Here is a 22,207-nt window from a genome sequence, read left to right on the forward strand (position 1 = left end):
GATACGCCGCCGTAACAGGTACCTGAATCTACCCCATTGTCTTATAAACCAGGTTCACATATGTGCGAGGCCGGTTTCAGTGCGATTTTTCAGAGGAGTGCAGTGCGGTTTAGTTCTCTGGTTCATGTGCGATCCAGGTGCAAAATTGTTAAAGTGTATGACACTTGAAATTGCACCTGAACCAGACTGAAAATCGTACAGGACTCGTTTCAAAAAAGCACTGCGACCGACCCGCACATATGTGAACCGTTTTTTGGTTCAGTTTGGTTTACATGTCATGCGAATCAGATGTTGTTCAAAACGCATCCAGTTCGCATATATGTGAACTGAGCCTAATGCCGCATACAGACGACTGAAAATTCCGACAACAAAACCGTGGATTTTTTTTTCGATGGGTGGTGGCTCAAATTTGTCTTGCATACACACGGTCGCACAAATATTGTCGGAAATTCCGAAACGCCAAGAACACGATGACGTACAACACGTACGCGGAACTATTAAAGGGAAGTTCAATACCAGTCGTGTTAGTAGAAGTTTGGTGAGAGACGATTCGCGCTTTTTAGCCTTGTGCTTTTCAGTCCGTTACAGCGTGACGAATGTGCTATCTCCATTACGAACGCTAGTTTTACCAGACCGAGCGCTTCCGTCTTGTACTTGATTCAGAGAATGCGTGGAAATTTGAGCATCGGAATTTACGAGAACGGATTTTGTTGTCAGAAAATTTGAGAACCAGCTCTCAAATTTTTGCTGTCGGAAATTCCGACAGCAAATGTCCAATGGAGCCTACACACGGTCGGAAATTGACGACAAAAGGCTCCTATTGAACATTTGTTGTCATAAATTCCGACCGCGTGTACGCGGCATTAGAAGTGTCTACAGTGTAAAGAAAAACGGAGCCCTGGAAGTGATGGTTTGGTCCCCACATTGCCCTGATCTCCACATCATTGAGTCTGACTGGGATTACATGAAGAGACACAAGGATTTGAGGCAGCCTACATCCAAAGAAGATCCACGGGTAGTTCTCCAAAATGTTTGGAATAAGCAGTGGCGTCGCTATGGGGGTGCACCCAGGTGACACCATCAAGTAGGAAGTAATTTCCAACCACGTTGGCGTCCCCACTATTTATGCCCACCCGAAACTAGCCTGGCCAGCGCCCTACTGGGCACTGTGGCAGACGAGACGGGAGAGAGCCGGGGGGGGTTGGGTCTGTGGTGACATCATATTACACAAAGTGACAGCAACCCTAGTGACGCCACAAGGAATAACTCGCCTCCCGAGTTCCTTCAAAAACTGTGTGCAAGTGTACCTAGAAGAACTGATGCTGGTTTGAAAGCAAAGGGTGGTCACACCAAATATTGATTTGATTTGGATTTTTCTTCTGTTTGCTTACTTTTTTTTTAATAAAAATAAACTCTTATGCCGCGTACACACGACCGTTATTCATGTCATGGGAAAAAATACGTTTTTCTCAACGTGATTTCTCTCAAGCCTGCTTTGCATACACACGATCGTGAAAAAAAATGCTTGAGCAAAGCGCGGTGACATACAAAGGGGAAGTTCTTTTTGAATGGCGCCACCCTTTGGGTCGATTATGCTAATTTCCCGTCTCATACCTTGCTTCTGGACGTTAAAATAATGTTATAAAAACGCCAGTAGCTTTGCAGTGAGTTTTTAAACTTTTTTCAATGTTTTTGCAGTTAGGTTTTTTAGCATTCATTAGCGTTTTTCCACGTTGGCGGTTTTTAGCGTTATTTATTTATTTTTATTTTTTTGAAGGGAAACCATTTTTTTTTTCAATGGAACAAAAACGTTAAACGCTGGAGAGTGACGTTTTTGAGAATTTATCGACGTTGGAGCGTTTTTACAGCTGAAAAAGGTATCTCAGAACCTACTAGTGTTTTTTTTTTTTTTTTTTTTTTTTTTACTGCTCAAAAACGCCACTGCCAAAAACTGCTGATAACAGCCTATGTGTGCATGGACACATAGGATAACATGATGGAACATTTAATGACTGTAGAAAAAAACGTGTCCTGCCAAAAACTTAAAAAAAATGTCCAGTGTGCATGAGGCCTAAAAATAAGAGGTTGAGAAGAGGTTCATGTTTTGCCTGGAGATGGGCTTTAGCACATTACACTTCCCACTGTATTTTATTTTTTAGAGGATAACTCCGATTGAGGTAGAGAGTTCCAGAGGATGGGAAAGGCTCCTGGAGGTGAGCACAGGAAAAGGTGACAAATTAGCTAGAGACAGGAGAACTTGGGAAGAGCAAAGAAGGTTGCGTAAAGATTTTGGGATGATGTTGGTGATGTGATGCCTCGTACACACGACCATTTTTCTCGGCAGGACAAAAAAAACAATGGCCCAGATTCAGGTAGATCCGCGCAATATTTGCGTGGGCAAAGAGCAAAGATTTTTCTCTGCGCCCACGCAAATATTTCGATTTGCCCGCGATTCACGGAGCAGTAGCTCCGTAAATTGCGCGGGCGCTATGCTAATTAGCCCTGCGTAAGGGCGCCTAATGTAAATGATCCCGCCGGGGGCGGGAATCATTTAAATTAGGCGCGCTCCCGCGCCGAGCGAACAGCGCATGCTCCGTCGGGAAACTTTCCCGACGTGCATTGCGGCAAATGACGTCGCAAGTGATTCGTGAATGACGTCCAGCGCCATTCACGAATCACTTACGTAAACGACGTGAAATTTAAATTTCACGAGCGGGAAGGGCGGCTATACTTTAGCATTGGCTGCCCCTGCTATAGCAGGAGCAACCTTGCGCTAAAGTCGCCGTACGGAAACTCCGTACCTTGCGTGCGCAGGGCCCGCGCAACTTTTGTGAATCGGTAGTAGTATGCCATTTGCATACTATACGCCGATCACAATGGCCGCGCCCCCTAGCGGACAACGCAAGAATGCAGCCTGAGATATGAAGGCATAAGGATGCTTATGCCTGTCATATCCTAGGCTGCAGTCCGCGTAGCGATGTTCCTGATGGTTGCGCGGGCGCAATAGCTTCTTGAATCTGGGCCAATGTTTTTCCCGACGCGATTCCTCTCCAGCCTGACTTGCATACACACGTTCATGCAAAAAAACGTCCGACCAAAGCATGGTGATGTACAACAGGATTATAAGGCTTCATTTCCACTGGCGTTTTTACAGCCACTTTTCTGAGCGTTTTTTACAGCTTAAAAACACCTGTCCATGTTATGGGATTAAATGCAGGATGCCTGGACATAACAATAATTGAGACCACACCAACCAAAACTATATAATTCATTTATTATATAAATATAATAATTTTTTTTTTTTTTTTTTATTACACAAGTACACAAAATACCTCATAAATATCCTTACATATTTTTGGAATAAATTTGGCCGCGGCATAACTATTGGTTTATTTGATGCTTGTAAATACTAAAATTACTTTTAAACTTAAAACAACCATATCAATACCGAAGGACAGCTCAGCCACTACGACTCAAGCTGCATACTCCTCAAATTTCAACCACTATCCCCTTTTGCCAACCTGCAAAATGGATTTACCAATGTTATACCGCGACAAGGGAAGGGGGGGCGGGGAGATCCGCTGTCAGTTCTCCCTTAGGACGACTGGCCCTGATCCACGGAACCAGCTCTTTAAATAGGGCTCTCAACCAGAACCGGAATATTCTGGAATACCAGGTGACCTGGCTTGACCTATCCTGGACCTTTACTAGTCTAATTTTACCCCAGCAACCCAAGACACAGAACCAATCCGACCCATTCCCGCTCAACTACCCATCTAGCCTATCATCAACTCCGGATTTTCCCCTAGTAACCCAAACCACTAACCAATCCCTTTGCTTCCCGCCCAAACCATAAGGGGGGAAACTTGAAACTGTCCCCTGCAGGAATCCCATAAGGAAAAGGGGGGCTGAAAACAGCCTAATACCCCTTTTCCCTTGTATGGGATTAAATGCAGGATGCCTGGACATAACAATAATTGAGACCACACCAACCAAAACTATATAATTAATTTATTATATAAATATAATAATTTTTTTTTTTTTTTTTTTATTACACAAGTACACAAAATACCTCATAAATATCCTTGCATATTTTTGGAATAAATTTGGCCGCGGCATAACTATTGGTTTATTTGATGCTTGTAAATACTAAAATTACTTTTAAACTTAAAACAACCATATCAATACCGAAGGACAGCTCAGCCACTACGACTCAAGCTGCATACTCCTCAAATTTCAACCACTATCCCCACACGGCAGGCAGGGCCTCAGCCCTGACTGGCACCAGACCCCAACCCCGCGGCCCGTTCAATACAACCCTGCAAAGCCATATTGAATATGTCCAGGCCGACCTCTGAAAGGTGGACTCCATCACTCCTGTAGAGTCCAGGAAGACCACCTTCCAAATCAATGTGCCGATAAGAGAAACCCGTGACGTTCACCATGAATTTCTCCACCGCTTTGTTTACTCGTTTTCTAACCTTCTCAAATGGCCTACAAACTCCCGCGTCCAACCACCTCAACCTGGGGACTATTTCCGAGAAGACAATTACCAACTGCGGGTAAGACTCCCGAAGAATCTGGATCGTATCCCTGATACCAAAGATAAGATCCAGAGTCCGCATTTGTCCAATATCATTCCCATCTAAGTGGAGAATGAGAATATTGGGTTCTGGCCAAACAGAAACAAGGGATTCAAACTCAAACAATAGCTCATCCCAACCCATACCCCTCCTACCGCACCAAAAAACTTTGAAGACCGACGGATCGAAGCCCAAATTCACTGTATAACATCTGTTCTTTGCACGCTGATGAGCCCAGTAGATGAATGAGTGTCCCACAATCCAAACTACTCCTGGAACACCTAGAACAGTTAAACAACAAAATTAGGGCGTACGTACAGTTGAAAAGCGTTCGATTTCCACCTACCCAAAGATTTAATTCTATTAGCATCAAACCCTAGCCGAGCAGCCTCTGTGGCGGCTCCAATCCTGAAGGAATGGGATGAAATTTTTAAATCCGTAATATTCAGCGCCTTACAACATTTGGATAATACTGCCCGAAATTGAAAAACTGTCAGCGGAGAATAGTCCTCATGAATAAAAAGCACCCCCGCTACGCCAGGACGAACTTGTAAATACGCCCATAAGCTGGCCACTGGACATAACACCCCCGAACATGCAGCTAAATGAATCCAGTGGCCCTTACCCAAGCGATCAGTCTTACTGTACTGTATAAAAATACTAAGCCTCTCAACCTGGATGTTAATGTGGTGAAATAACAAACCAGACGGGTTCCGTTTGCTCCTGGATACTAATTCAGAGATTCTGAGGGCAGCAAAAAAAGCCAACGTAAATACCGCATTGAATAAAATGGATTCAAATTTAGAAAAACACACAGAAGCGGTAATATTACAAAGAGAACGCAGCAATTGAGGGGTCACTGGACACCTGTTATCCCTATGAAAATTAACTTTTTTATAACCTTTTAACGACTGCTGTACAGAAAAATAAGACAAACAATGAGGAACATTATGCAACTTCTGAAAGAATGCAATACCCGACAACATTTTGTATATATGTGACCATGAATATTGCTTACACATTAAAGACTCCAAAAATAATAAAACCAATGACTCAGACACTCTATCAAACGAGGCTCCGTAGGCCCCTAAAAATTGTAACCATAACAACCATGAGGAATGATAGCTAGACAAAGATGATGACGCCAATGAATTCTCAATATTTTCTGATACTAAACGATTCCCCATACACTTGCTGGGAAAGGCGTCCCGACCACGTCTGCCGTAGGAAGCAGGGAGAAAAAACGCTCCATCTGTAAACGAGAGAGGGCGTCGGCCACCTCATTAGACTTACCCGGCACATAACGGGCTTTAATCCAAATGTTGAAAAACAAGCATTTATACACCAAATACCTTAATAATGCAATTACCGGGGGAGAATTTGAGGACAGACAATTAACGGCAAACATTACCCCTTTATTATCCGTGCTGATTAACAACCTTTTATTTGCAAACTCACTACCCCAAACCTCCAGGGCGACCACCACAGGAAGAAGTTCCAATAGCACAATATTTCTACATAAGCCTCTACTTACCCAATCCGAAGGCCAGGAAGAACAGCACCACTGATTACCCCAAACCGCTGCACAACCTACTGAACCAGCAGAATCCGTGGACAAGCAGAAGTCCCTATCCAAGGTGAATTCTTCCTGCCAGAAAGCCCTTCCATTAAAATGAATGAGAAAATTCTGCCATACCAGAAGATCCTCCTTCAGTTCCATGGTCAAACGAATATGAGCACAAGGGTTCTTGATCCCTGCGATGGCCAAGTAGAGTCGCCGGGAGAAAACTCTGCCCACCGGCAAAACTCTTGTGGCAAAAGCTAGTAGACCCAACAAGGACTGAAGTTCTTTCAGAAAAACCTTCTTCTTCTTGTTGAAAGACAGAATAAGGTTTTTTAACTTCCTAATTTTCTCTCCAGGTAACCTAAATTCCTTATGCACCGTATCGATAGTAATACCTAAAAATTCGATACAAGTGGTAGGGAAAACAGTTTTCTCATGTGCCAATGGTATACCGAAATCGTTGCATACATCCATAAATTGCTGCAACATCTCTAAACATTTCGGGGAATCAGATGGACCAAAGAATAAAAAGTCATCCAGATAGTGAATTAGAAAGGGGGATCCAGCTTTAACTGAAACCACCCAATCCAAAAAAGTGGCGAATTCTTCAAAATAGGAGCAAGACAACGAGCAACCCATGGGAAGGCAGCGATCGAAATAATATTGTCCCTGAAATTGAAAACCCAGAGAACTGAAGCAATCAGGATGTATCGGTAAAAGCCTAAAAGCAGCTTTTATATCTGCCTTAGCCATTAAAACCGATCCACCTAACAACCTAATCTTTTGGATAGCCTGATCGAACGAAGCGTACGACACCGACGACAGATTTGTATCAATTTGGTCATTCAATGAAGTTCCCGACGGAAACGATAGGTGATGTATCAACCTGTAAGTATTAGGCTCCTTTTTTGGTACTAGCCCCAAAGGGGACAAACGAAAATTTGAAAAAGGCGGACGCAAAAAAGGGCCCGCGATCCTGCCCAATGCAATTTCAGTATTCAACTTCTCCTCAACTACCAGGGGAAAGTCAGAAACCGACTTCAGATTGTTTACCATTGACACACCCTCCCCATCAAACAGTGGAATTCTAAAACCCTCCGAGAAGCCCTTAGTGAGCAGCTCCGCCGTCTGACGTTTTGGATACTTGTGTAGCCAAAGGAGCATTCTTCCCAATTTCACCGGTGTGGCTGCTTTTGAGAAAAAAGCTCCCCTGTGGCTGATTAGCAATGGACATTTTACGAAAACATTTGGTGACCGGATGTGCACCTCCACAAAGGGCACACTCATGCCTATACCGACAAGATGATGGCCATTTACATTGGCTATCATTAAATGAAAAGCACAGACCTTTTTTGTAAGGTACGCTAGTAGATGTTGACACGTTACCTGGCCCAGGCCTTGGTACCAATGGCTTCTGTGGAAGGAAAAGGTTAAGCCATAAACCTACATCCTTGGTTCCCCATTGCAAACCCGGATAAACCGACAGTTTGTGACGAAAGGCTTCGTCATAGACAAACCAAGCAAAACCAGGAAAACCTTTGTATGCTTCTTGAATAATGTCAATATGCTGAAACAAACCCGGACTCTTTTCCGGGTATCTTTCGCATACCACACTTGCGTAGATACAAAACCCCTGTAACCAATTTGTAAAAGATTTGTAAGGTCTACGCTTATCCTCATCTTTGTCCGATTTATCTTTTAAAGCTTCCTTCTGATTAGGCAGTAAAGACAGTACTTCTATGAATTCACCTTTCCATATCTTGTCTTTAATTGTAGACGACAAGTGAAAACCCAAAGGGGATAAATAACATGGCATTGACTCCTTGACATGACTGTCAGGAAGTGAAACTACGGTACCAGCAGCTATAGTCGTCACCAGCCCTGGATCCTGACTTACAGGCACCCCAACAGATCCCTCAGGTCTGTCATTGGACCAGACCACCGCTGCTGGCTCACCTATAGAAGGCCTGTAAGGAATTGAATTGCTCAATCTTACCGCACTAGTCGACTCACTCCTCCGCCGGAAATCTGCTAAGAAAGAGGAAAATGCAGCGGAGAAAACATCTAAAAATTCAGTCTCACCTTGAGAATTCCCCAACGGGGGATGCGCCGTCACCGTAGGTGCACAGAGCACTGGAATTGCCCCAGCTGCTCCTGCAATCCGATCCGGCCTTCGTACCGATGCTTGCGGCGCTGGAGAGCCACCATCTTGACCCGTCGCAGGCTCCGATGACGCTGTTGACCTTCGTCGCGGCGGTGATGACGTCACCGCAGGCCTGGATGACCCTCGCTCCCATTCGCCGACTCCGCTCGCCGCTTCCGATAGGCCGACCTGCCGCTTGGCACGCTGGGACGTCTCCGCCTTCTTCGTTGATCGACGTGGGCTGGACGATGGGCTGAACGTTTTCTTCTGTAGCCTCCGCCTCTTCGCCGGAAGTCCCGCCTCTTCTTCACGAACGGCCGCCGTGACCGCCGCTCGACCTGGAAGGGGAAGCATCCTGCTTGGGCCCGCTTCATCTTCTTCCTCCATGATGGCGTCCACCGATTCTGGCAGGTCCCCGACGTCTTGAGCGAACGGAACCGATTCTTGACCCGAAGGTAAGCGCAGGCACTGCCGAATCCATCCGTCGTCTTCTGCGTCCACCCGCTCCAGCAGCTGCCGCACCAGCGTCTTCATGTCGCCCAAAGGGAACAAACAGCGGTAGTGAGAATAGCTCTTTGAAAGCTCTTAGAAGAGCTCAGAGATCCGCTGTCAGTTCTCCCTTAGGACGACTGGCCCTGATCCACGGAACCAGCTCTTTAAATAGGGCTCTCAACCAGAACCGGAATATTCTGGAATACCAGGTGACCTGGCTTGACCTATCCTGGACCTTTACTAGTCTAATTTTACCCCAGCAACCCAAGACACAGAACCAATCCGACCCATTCCCGCTCAACTACCCATCTAGCCTATCATCAACTCCGGATTTTCCCCTAGTAACCCAAACCACTAACCAATCCCTTTGCTTCCCGCCCAAACCATAAGGGGAAACTTGAAACTGTCCCCTGCAGGAATCCCATAAGGAAAAGGGGGGCTGAAAACAGCCTAATACCCCTTTTCCCTTGTATTCTATGGCATCATGCCCACATAGGCGTTTTTAAGTTGCAAATGGCATAGGCGTTTTTGAGCTGTAAAAAAAACACGGGACCAGGGCGTTCTGTGGCTCCAGCAATAGGGCTGTAAAAACACCAGACATTAAACGCACAAAAACGCTCAAAAAACGCTACCGCGGCGTTTTTTTAGCTCCAGCTCACAAAAAAAAAGTCCATGGAAATGAAGCCTAAAGGGGAAGTTCCTTTCAAATGGAGCCACCCTTTGAGCTGCTTTTGGGCTGCATACTTGATTCTAAGCATGCACGTTTTTTTCCCCCTCGGAAAAGCATGCACGCGACTGTTTTTCGCGATGAGAAAAAAACTGAGGGGAAACACGACAGGAAAAAAGAGAGCTGGTTTCAATTTTTTTGCGGGCAGTTTTTTCGTCGAGAAAACTGCTAGGGGAGCATACACACGACCGGTTTTCACGACCAATATAAAAAATGGCAGTTTTCTCGTCCTGAAAACCAGTCGTGTGTACAAGGCAAAGTTGTGGATAGCTGTATATTTTGGGATCTTAGGATGGGTAGACGCCATTGGAGGGGTTGGTGGAGAGGGGTTGGGGAAGAGACACGTAGCGGTTGGACTGTGAATGCGTCTGGCTGCAGTGTTCATGACAGACTGATATATTTCTATTCCCGGAGCTCTATAATGCATAACCATTCCATGTTTTTAGGCCTGTGAATTTTGAGGAGACTGATATTAAAGGAATGAATACAGCTCAGTGACCTGTTTGCATTGTGTGCGTTGGGTGTACTGTTGCTGGGTTAGACAGAAATAGACGCTTGTCTCATGTGCTTCCTTATTACTGAGCATTGTTTAGCTCACATGCTATCTCTTTATTGTTCTCATGTCCTGTTTGATTATCCGGGAGATCCTAATCTGTTTGGTCTGGGCCTTGTCATCTCGCAGTCAGGCCCGTCACTCCTGCAGTGTGACAGTGTCCCTGTACAGGAAGCACCTGGTTAGACACTGGGATCCAGCAATGCAAATCCAGTCAGGATGTGAACTTGCGCTTTGTTGGTTGCCCCGGCTTTACAAGCTCAGCTTGATTACAGGGACACCAATTTGAAGTCCGCTATGACCTCAGGTGACCTGTATCTTTTAATAATTAATTTTGTCACCACCATTGTCTTTCAGCTTTATGCCCTATTGGACCAGGACAATCAAAGACTGCACATTGTTCCCATATTATTAACCAGTGAATAGTCGCTGCTAATGATTGTCTGCATATAGATCCCTTCCTTAAAGCGGAGGTTCACCCTAAAAACATGTATTTAACATTCCATTCAGCATAATTCCAACATTTAGGCCGCGTACACACGATCGGTCCATCCGATGAGAATGGTCTGATGGACCGTTTTCATCGGTCCAAAACGATTGTGTGTGGGCCCCATCGGTTAGTTAACCTTCGGTCAAAAAAATAGTCAACTTGCTTTAAAATTGAACCGATGGACGCCTAACCGATGGGTCAAAACCGATCGTTAGTATGCAAAAGCATTGGTTAAAAACCCGCGCATGCTCAGAATCAAGTCGACGCATGCTTGGAAGCATTGAACTTCATTTTTTTCATCACGTCGTTGTGTTTTGCGTCACCGCGTTCTGACACGATCGGTTAATTAAAGTGGAAGTAAACCCTCCTATCGTTTTCAACCAAGGAAGCTGCCATCTTGGCCTCTGTTTAATTTGCAACTGCCATGATGCTGCACATGTGATCAGTTATGACACCAGCCTTTGGATGGTTTGACAGTTTGGATGAGAGCACAAGCAAATGTGACCGCTAGCATTTCCGGCATGCCGAGAATGTTAAAGGGTGACTAAAGGAATTTTTTTTTTTAGCTAAATCGCTTCCTTTACCTTACTGCAGTCCTGGTTTCATGTCCTCCATTGTTCGTTTTTGCTTTGATGTTGCTGTAAATCCTCTATGTTCTGGACACTTCCTGGTTGTCTGTTTCCTGATCACCACAGTACTGGGAGATTTCTCACTGTGGTGACTAATCAAGGAGGTGTGATTACTGTGTGTAAAACGAAACTGGATTGGTGCTGAGGAGTTTTAGACAAAGTATCACTGCCCTCTATTGGCTCTCTGTACATCAGAGAACCAGGAAACAACAGCAAAAACCAAACTAAACTGCAGGCACATTATATGATTGTTTTTTATCTATTTTTAATCTTTTTTTAAAAGGAATCTGTTAACTATTATGTCTCTATACCCTGTAAACAGTCATTTCAGCAAAAAAAAAAAAAAACCTTTAACTGTTTTTTTTTTTTTCCTTCGGACCTTTCTCATCGGATGGACTGATCGTGTGTACGAGGCCTTACACTATGCCGTTTTTGTTTTTTGCTGTACATACCGTCTTATTGTTGTTTTCCACCCGGCTTCCGGGTTCTCACTCCCGCGGGAGTAGGTGTTCCTATGCAGAGGCTAGATGATTGACGCCTTGTGAAAAACTTCCCCCCGGTGCATAAGGCACGTCACCAGTTTTCCGAAAGTAGCCGGCTCTATACGGTGCCTGCGCAGTCAGCTCTACACTGCAGGTGCCGTATAGCGCCGACTAGCAGTTCGGCTACTTTCGGAAAACTGGTGACGCGCCTTATGCACCGGGGGGAAGTTTTTCACAAGGCGTCAATCATCTAGCCTCTGCATAGGAACGCCTACTCCCGCGGGAGTGAGAACCCGGAAGCCGGGTGGAAAATAACAATAAGACGGTATGTACAGCAAAAAAATAAAAAAACGGCATAGTGTAAATGTTGGAATTATGCTGAATGGAATGTTAAATACATGTTTTTAGGGTGAACCTCCGCTTTAAGCTGCCTACTGGCATTAGATGGAGATCGGCAATGCGTATTTAACCTGTTTGGGTAAGAACTTTGTGACAGAAGATCTTTTTATAAACATAAACTATCTCACTTGGGTCTCTGCGGACACAAACTGTCTCCTTTTGTGGCTGATCTGCTTTTCCCAAGAGTGAACCTAAGCCAAAAACGAAAGCCTCATACACACGATTGGATTTTCATCGGACAAAGCGTAGGACTTTTTTTTTACGAAGGGCGTTGGCCAGGAACTTGTCTTGCATACAAAGTGCAAAGAATTGTCGCCAACAAACACGAAACTGCATGTTTTTTCAGCTCTTTAGCGCCACCCTTTGGGAAAATTCTGCTGATGTTGTGTTATGGTGAGCATTGCTTCTGAGCATGCGTGTTTGTACTTCTGAGTTTTGTCAGAAGGACTTGTGTGCACACGATCGGAAAATCCGACAGCACACAGTTGTTGGCAGACAATTTTAAAGCATGCAATCCCACATTTGTCCATGGAAAAGCCGACAACAACTGTCCGATGAAGCATAAAAACAGGCTGTCATCGCACAATTCCCGTTTGATGATCCGATCATGTGTACGAGGCTTAACGGTGTCGTTTAAGGCTCCGACAGGTCCTCATTTTATGTCAGCTGCTAGAAGTGCAGGCAGGGATGGAGCTCGTCCCCGCTACACGGATATGGAATACGAAGAAAGAAAGGTCCCAAAAGCAGCACATCGCAACAAAACCCTGTGCGAGGAAAGTGAAAACAGCCTCAGTCAAGGCTTCTTCCAGGCCACACACCCCAACGTGTTTCGTCTCGCCCACAGGGCTTAACCACTTCACGACCTCCTCATGTACATATACGTCAGCAGAATGGCACGGACAGGCACATCCACGTACCTGTACGTCCTCTGCTAGACGTGGGTGGGGGGTCCGATCGGGACCCCCCCCGGTACATGCGGAGGTCGGGTCCGCTCGGGGAGCGATCCGGGACGACGGCGCGGCTATTTTGTTTTTAGCCGCGCCGTCGCGATCGCTCCCCGGAGCTGAAGAACGGGGAGAGCCGTGTGTAAACACGGCTTCCCCGTGCTTCACTGTGTCGGCGCATCGATCGCGTCATTCCCTTTATAGGGAAGACACGATCGATGACGTCATTCCTACAGCCACACCCCCCTACACTAGTAAACACACACAAAGTAAACCCTAACTCCTACAGCGCCCCCTGTGGTTAACTCCCAAACTGCAACTGTCATTTTCACAATAAACAATGCAATTTAAATGCATTTTTTGCTGTGAAAATGACAATTGTCCCAAAAATGTGTCAAAATTGTCCGAAGTGTCTGCCATAATGTCGCAGTCACGAAAAAAAATCGCTGATCGCCGCCATTAGTAGTAAAAAAAATAAAAAAAATAAAAATGCAAAAAAACTATCCCCTATTTTGTAAACGCTATAAATTTTGCGCAAACCAACCGATAAACGATTATTGCGATTTTTTTTTACCAAAAATAGGTAGAAGAATACGTATCGGCCTAAACTGAGGAAAATTTTTTTTTTATATATATGTTTTTGGGGGATATTTATTACAGCAAAAAGTAAAAAATATTGCATTTTTTTCAAAATTGTCGCTCTATTTTTGTTTATAGCGCAAAAAATAAAAACCGCAGAGGTGATCAAATACCACCAAAAGAAAGCTCTATTTGTGGGGAAAAAAGGACGCCAATTTTGTTTGGGAGCCACGTCGCACGACCGCGCAATTGTCTGTTAAAGCGACGCAGTCCCGAACTGTAAAAACCCCTTGGGTCTTTAGGCAGCAATATGGTCCGGGGCTTAAGTGGTTAATCATGAGGAATCGTGAAGCTGTTTTCACTTTACACACCTCGTTTTGTTGTAATGTGCGGCTTTTGGGACTTTTCTTTCTTTGCATTGCTTTCCCCAAGAGTTTCCAGGGAATGCCAGCCATGGTCGTGGAGAACCATATGAACAGTTCTTAATCCAACAGAACAGCCATATCAGGTTAATTTACTTTAATGTTTGTGGACTTTATAGGATCAAAAAAAGAACTGTGTTATTTCAAAGACAATTGAACATTTTTGAGCATAAAGGGATGATTGACCATGCCGGAAAATCCAATCGATCTATTAAACATAATGAACATAAACGTATCACGATGTGTCATACCAAACTACAGTTGTATTATAAACATTTAATACATAATAACAATGACCCAAAAATTATTCATGTATCACAAAGTGTAAATAATTCATAAATCACAAAATGTCACATACAGAATTTATATAGCGCCAACAGTTTGCGCAGTGCTTTACAATCTAAAGGGAGACAGTAAAAGTTACAATACAATAAAATACAAGAGGGCCCTGCTCATCAGAGCTTACAATCTAATGGGGTGGCGGGGCGAGTGGTACAAAAGGTAATTACTGTGGGGAATGAGCTGATGGAAGTGTTACAAGTTCAGCTGTTATTTGTAGGAATGACAGGATTCCCTGAAGATATGAGTTTTCCGGGATCGCTTCAGGCTAGGTTCACACTGCTGCGTCTTCAAAATCGCGCGATTTTACCACGATTTCGCCAGGAATTTGCCACGATTTCAGGGAATGCTAGTCTATAGCACTGAATTCGCATTGCACACGGATCAAACTCGCATAGGACCCTTTTTTAACGCAGCTTAGATTCGCAACGCATTGATGTGAATGGCACTCATGGAAAACTATGTTAGTAAAATGACTTGCGAATCTGAGCAATCGCAACGGATCAAATTCGCAATTGAATTTGTAGCAGTGTGAACCGGTCCTAAAGGTGACCAGAGTAGGAGATAGCCGGACAGATTGGTGCAGAGAGTTCTAGAGGATGGGAGAGGCTCTGGAGAAGTCATGGAGATGAGCATGGGAGGAGGAGACAGTATACAGGTATCTAAAAACAAAAAAAAAAATATTCTATTAGCCAGATTCAGGTAGGGGCGCGTATCTTTAAGGCGGCGTAAAGTATCGTATTTACGCTACGCCGCCTTAAGTCAGAGAGGCAAGTACTGTATTCACAAAGTACTTGCCTCCTAACTTACGGCTGCGTAACATAAATGGGGCCGGCGTAAGCGTGCCTAATTCAAATGAGGATGAGGGGGCGTGTTTTATGTCAATGGGGGGTGACCCGACGTGATGCGCCGTCCGTGTACATATCCCAGTGTGCATTGCTCCAAAGTACGCCGCAAGGACGTATTGGTTTCGACGTGAACGTAAATTACTTCCAGCCCTATTCATGGATGACTTACGCAAACGACGTAACATTTTCAAATTTCGACGCGGGAACGACGGCCATACTTAACATTGACTAGGCCAGCTGTTTGATGGAATAACTTTACGCCGGAAAACGCCTTATGTAAACGACGTATCTTTACTGTGATGGGCGCACGTACGTTCGTGAATCGGCGTATCTAGGCATTTACATATTCTACGCCGAACTCAACGGAAGCGCCACCTAGCGGCCGGCCTAAATATTGCACCCTAAGATACGACGGCGCAGGCTGTCGTATCTTAGCTAGGTTTAAGTGTATCTCCGTTTTGAGAATACACTTAAACTTACGTCGGCGTATCTATTTGTGAATCTGGCTATTTGAGTGCAAAACTGATTTCCAATGTGGAAAGTTCAAAGCTTGCAATTCTATTCAGTGATCTACTTTTGTTCTTTGTGTTATTGTAATGCTTATGTAATGTTCTTGTGCAATCACACTCACCCCAAATGGACCTTCACCATACAGAATAGACCTTCAGATTATAAAAGGTCTCAACAGGTGTTCCCCCCCATTCAACTAAGGGTATGAATCTCAACACTCATAAGTAAAAAAAAAAAAAATCATATTCTCTCTGTATTGCTTCCTTTGTGTGAAATTGCTGGTGTTCCTGCCAGTCCCTTTGCTTTCCTATTAAGAACTGACCACGCTAAGCAGGGGATCACGGTTCTCTAGCTGTGCTGGGAACTCGGCCTGCTCTCCTCCAATGATCAAAAGTAGCATAACATTTGTTTACATTTAAAAAGTACTAATTTTTGTATATATGACTGGGAAATGTGGATTTGTTGCCTGTCTGTGGCATAGTATATCATACTTATAGGGTATCTGATCTTTTTTTTTTTTTTTTCAGAGATTTCAACTTGCTTAGTAAGGAGAATGTATATGAAAATAATAATTTGGTAAGTTAATTTACACAACTGATATTATTAATACTGCTAATTTTCAGGATGTTTCCTTTTACTTTGTACATGGGTTCTTCGGTGCCTTTAACCTCCTCTGATTTCTGTAGACTAACCATGTATGGAAACCAAGCTACTTATGTTGGATCCTCCATAGTGTGTCCAATACCCTGTTCTCAAAGGGTTTAACTGTTTTGGTGGTTTAAAGAATAGGACAATGATCCAGAAAAAGCACATTTTCCCTTTAGGGGCTGTTTAGTAAATTCAAAAATACACCCCTTTAACCACTTAAGGACCGGACCAATATGCTGCTAAATGACCCAAAGGGTTTTTACAATTCGGCACTGCGTCGCTTTAACAGACAATTGCGCGGTCGTGCAACGTGGCTCCCAAACAAAATTGGCGTCCTTTTTTCCCCACAAATAGAGCTTTCTTTTGATGTTATTTGATCACCTCTGCGGTTTTTATTTTTTGCGCTATAAACAAAAATAGAGCGACAATTTTGAAAAAAAAATGCAATATTTTTTACTTTTTGCTATAATAAATATCCCCCAAAAACATATAAAAAAATTATTTTTCCTCAGTTTAGGCCGATACGTATTCTTCTACCTATTTTTGGTAAAAAAAATCGCAATAAGTGTTTATCGATTGGTTTGCGCAAAATTTATAGCGTTTACAAAATAGGGGATAGTTTTTTTTTTTTTACTACTTATGGCGGCGATCAGCGATTTTTTTCGTGACTGCGACATTATGGTGGACACTTCGGACAATTTTGACACATTTTTGGGACCATTGTCATTTTCACAGCAAAAAATGCATTTAAATTGCATTGTTTATTGTGAAAATGACAGTTGCAGTTTGGGAGTTAACCACAGGGGGCGCTGTAGGAGTTAGGGTTCACCTAGTGTGTGTTTACAACTGTAGGGGGGTGTGGCTGTAGGTCTGACGTCATCGATCGAGTCTCCCTATAAAAGGGATCACTCGATCGATGCAGCCGCCACAGTGAAGCACGGGGAAGCCGTGTTTACATACGTCTCTCCCCGTTCTTCAGCTCCAGGGAGCGATCGCGATGGAGCGGCTATAAACGAATAGCCGCGCCGTCGTCCCGGATCGCTCCCCGCGGGTACCCGACCGCCGCATGTAGCGGGGGAGGTCCCGATCAGACCCCCGACCCACGTCTAGGCAGGCACGTACAGGTACGTTGATGTGCCTGTCCGTGCCATTCTGCCGACGTATATCTACATGCGGCGGTCGGAAGTGGTTAAATAGCACATGTGTACAGCAGCTCCATAGGTTGTTTTATAGTTACATAAGTTCAACCAATAGAAAAAATAACACATACCAATACAAAACATCCATGTACATTCCTCAGTTGATCCAGATCAGTGGTCTCCAGACTGTGGCTCGAGGGCCAGATGTGGCCCTTTGCTTGCCCAGTTGATCCAGATCTTGGTGCACTACTCCTCCCACTGATATGAGACATTATTCTTCCCCCACTGACACCAACAAGGGGCACTTATGGTTGAGAGGCAGCTTCAAATAGACCTTAAAGTTACATTTTTTTTTTATGTCACAATGTAGAGAATAAGATTTCCTATCATCTGTGCCCAGTCTTGCCACACAGAGTTAATCCAGCTCTGAGCAATCCTCGTTTTATTGTTCAGGGAAATAAAACAGACTTCCAGATAAAAACCAAAGTCCTTGCTTGAGTGACAGGTTATTTACATATCTCGTGCACTGCTTGTAGACATACACAGCTTCTGTAAAAAAGTGCTCAATTCACATCCCCCTCCCCTCTTTCCTCCAGCTCTATGTATATTCTGATGGCTGTTGCATTTTCTCATGGCACTGAACTGTGACTCACCCCATATTTTGAAAACATTTAATCAAAACACAGGGGAGGGGATGTGAATTGTGCACTTTTTTTCAGAAGCAAGGACTTTGGTTTTTATCTGGAAGTCTGTTGTATTTCACTGAACAATAAAAGAGGATTGCTCAGAGCTGGATTAACTCTGTGTGGCAAGACTGTGCACAGATGATAGGAAATCTTATACTCTACATTGTGACATAAAAAAAAATGTTTTTTGGGTTTGCATCCACTTTAAGACTGGGTTCACACCTATGTAAATTTGATGCGGCTTTCCCTGCATCCTATTCGCATGACAGGAGATTGTGACCGGCTCTCTATGGAGCTGGTTTACATGTCTCTGTTGCGGCTGCGGATCTGCTCGCTCAGGGCCAAATTCAAGCAAAAATTTGGCCACGATTCATCCCTGAAATGGAGAACAGAGACACAATGGACCCCCTGCTGTAAGGCTTCATGTACACGGGAGGTTTTTACAACCTCTCCTAAACGATTTAACTTGACCGATAGTAAACCATGTTTAAAACATCTGTTTTGCCGTATTTACATGCTACGTTTTGCCGCGTTTGCACTTAGAAGCGTTTTAAATATTTTTTTTTTTAAATGACCAAAAACAAAAAAGCCTACAAACGAAACACGGCTAAATGAGGGTTACTGCGTTTAGACGCGTTTGACGTCTGAAACGTTGGAAACTTCTGCGTCTGAACTAATTTTTTTGCCTTCACAAATGGCCTACAAACGCAACTGCCTAAAAACAACAGTAAACGAACCTGTGTACATGTACACATAAGATAACATTGAATGAGTTGGGCAGTTGAAAAAAGTGTCCAACTGCTTCTGAAGGTCCGTTTAGTAGCAGCAGTGTACATGGGGCCTAAGCCACATCCGTCAGAGGTGTAAACCCAGCCTAAGGTTTCTGTATAGCCAAAACATTTTTTTTTTTTTTCAGTTTTGAATAGAGTAAGGAGTTAAAATCCCTGTTAGTTTATTTTTTTTGCTGCCTGTGTACCATTGGGGAAATTTTCCCTTTCAGTCACAAAGATGGAACAGTAATTCAGAGAAAATCTCCCAAAGCGAGGGAGATTCCTTAGGGTCCTTTCACACGTGCGGTCCGTTTTTTCATACGTCCGTTTACAGACTGCAATGCTTTCCAATAGGATAGCGTACGTTAGCGGATGAGCATCCGCTAACGTCCGTTAACATCCGTCTCCGTTAAACTCCGTTTTTTTTAACGGAAGAAAACCCTATTTTTCTTCCGTCAAAAAAACGGAACGGACGAAAAACAGATGTTGGTGGACGATCCATTTAACATCCGATCCGCTAACATCCGTTTTTCATCAAAATATGTAATAAAAATAAAGTTCTAACAAAAAAAAAAAAACGGATGAAAAACGGATGACAACTGATGAAAAACGGATGACAACTGATGAAAAACGGATGAAAAATTGATCAACTGATGATGATAAAAAACTGATCTAAAAAACGGTCCGCACGTGTGAAAGGACCCTTAGACATTTATCCCCAGGAACAGGTGTCCCCTTTGAAATGTTTCCCTTTGCCCATTGTTCTGGATATGACTCTAAAATGTTGCACTTCCCTCAAATTCTGCATTAGAGACAACGTTTACCAAGACCAGTAGAGGGGTGAGAGTGTGGGAGGAAACTGGAATTCCCGGAGGAAACCCACGCAGGCACAGGGAGAACATGCAAACTCCAGGCAGCTAGTAGCCATGGTTGGGATTCTAACTGATGACCCTAGTGGCACTAGATGGAAGTGCTAACCACTTAGCCACTGCGCTTGCCAGTAACTCAAATTACTAAATCCAGTGGATCAGAATGACAGCCAGGTCAAGTTTTCAGAAGTATTGGGTAATAATGGTAACCTCCATGTTTATCCCAAGACAGGGAGTAGGTGCTTTCATTGCCAGTACTAGCAAAGACCCTTAGGTGATGGCTGTATTGTTTGAGGAGCTTTGGCTTGCTGACTTTTGTGGTTTTGTCTGTCACAGTCAATAACCTACTACTTCACTGGTTTGATCAAATATGGGTTGATGGTGTTTTATGTTCCAAAGATGGCTTCTACTCCTAATCCACCAATAGTCAGGCCTCGTACACACGACCGTTTTCCTCGACAGAATCCATCAAGAAACTTAGTGGCAGAGCTTTTTTGCCGAGGAAAACGGTCGTGTGTATGTTTTTTGTCAAACTGTCGTGGAACTCAACGAGAAAAAAAGAGAACAAGTTCTCTTTTTCCTCGTCGGGAGTTTCAATTTCCTCGTGTTTCCTGTCGGGCTGGTTTACGACGAGAATCACGTATGTGTGTATGCTAAGAAACCTGCTCGTGCTCAGAATAAAGTATGAGATGGGAGCGTGCCTTCGGAAAAAGTAGCGTTTGTAATGGAGATGGCACATTCGTCACGCTGTAAGAGACTGAAAAGCGCGAATCGTCTCTCACCAAACTTTTACTAACACGCAGTAACATGAGATTAGCAAAAGCAGCCCCAAGGGTGGCGCCAGTGGAATCGAACTCCCCCCTTTATAGTGCCGTCGTACGTCACCGCTTTTGAGAACAACAAGATTTTGTCTTGACAGTGTGTACGCAAAGGAAGCTTGTCAAGATTCTCGACAAGCCTAACAAGGAACTCGTTGAGGAAAACAATGTTTAATTTACGACGAGTTCCTCGGTCATGTGTACGAGGCCTCAGATTTTTATTTCCTTGATTGAGACAAAATAGGAAAAAAAAAAAATTGAAATAAGTTGCCTTTGTCTCCAATAGCTGTCCAGTTATTGGTTATGGAGAAGGGTTGAAGTGAAAGCCTTTTTCATAAATAAGGTTTGTTGAAGTCTAGGGCTGCAAGTAACGATTATTTTCATAATCGATTAGTTGGCCGATTATTGTTTCGATCAATTGGATAATAGCCTTTAAAAAAATTGCATTTTAAAAAACATTTTGGGGCCAATTTGTTGTTGGGCAGATTACAAAACACAAATTGGAGCAAATACACATTACATGCTTTTCTGCAGCGTCTCCATTGAAGTATATTGAACAAAAAAAAACAAAATAGCACCGTTTTGCGTTAAAAAGTCCTCGCCCTTTCCAAATACGCAGCAGCTGAAAAAAAATCATGGATGTGAACGTGTCCCATAGGAAAACATGTAAATGAACTGTAGTGTGTTTCTGCGAAAAGCACCAAAAAAACAGAGGTGTGAACCCAGGCCTGAGATGTTTAGTAACATAATGGGGTTAAAAAAACAAAAATAAGTACAAAAAGAGCAAATAATCGCTACTGTAAGGGGTTATTTTATTTTTATTTTTACTGTGGGACAGTGAAAAAAAGTGATATTCACAGTAGCAATGTGCTTTTTTGTACTAATGAGGGGACGATTTTAGTTTTTTTTAACCCTTTTATGTTACTGGCCGATTAATCGATTATGAAAATTGTAATCGATTAATTTCATAATCGATTAGTTGTCGATTAATCGATTAGTTGTTTCGGCCCTATTGAAGTCTTATATTTAGGTATTGCAGCATGCTTTTGAAAACCGTTCTCTGGCTGTATTTTTGTAACTTAGAGCAGATCTAGTAACGGCATCTCATTGTTCTTGTAATTGAAGAGTTTTTTGCCTGTTTCTCCATTCTGCAGGCCTTCCGTGTTGCCGAGGAAAAACTTGGAATTCCGGCCCTGCTTGATGCAGAGGACATGGTCGTACTACGTGTGCCGGATCGGCTGAGCATCTTGACTTATGTGTCACAGTATTACAACTACTTCCACGGGCGCTCTCCTAGTAAGTTGCATGGCTAACTACTGGTAGTTGAAAAACGTACAGTAAAACCTTGGATTGCAAGCATAATTAGTTCCCGAAACGTGCTTGTAATCCAAAGCACTTGTATATCAAAGCGAATTTCCCCATAAGAAATAATGGAAACTCAGATGATTCGTTCCACAACCATTTATTTATAGTTCCTTCAGTTTATAGTCCATATAAAAAGATTATAGCAATGTGATAGGTTTGTGCTGGTTTGTGTAACCATAAAATGTCCATCCACAAATGGAAGGGGATT

The 22,207-nt window shown here is 43.5% G+C and overlaps 1 protein-coding gene across 1 annotated transcript in view; it reads left to right on the forward strand.

Annotated features, from left to right (window-relative positions):
- The window catches only part of MICALL2 (MICAL like 2), a 186,117-nt gene that overhangs the window by 45,142 nt on the left and 118,768 nt on the right, over positions 1-22,207 (forward strand). The window contains exons 3-4 of the mRNA XM_040356703.1: positions 16,232-16,280; positions 21,789-21,930. Of these exons, the coding sequence (XP_040212637.1) occupies positions 16,232-16,280; positions 21,789-21,930 (191 nt within the window). The remainder of the gene's footprint in view (positions 1-16,231; positions 16,281-21,788; positions 21,931-22,207) is intronic.

The sequence above is a fragment of the Rana temporaria genome, chromosome 6 (assembly GCF_905171775.1).
Source record: "Rana temporaria chromosome 6, aRanTem1.1, whole genome shotgun sequence".
Taxonomy (NCBI): domain Eukaryota; kingdom Metazoa; phylum Chordata; class Amphibia; order Anura; family Ranidae; genus Rana; species Rana temporaria.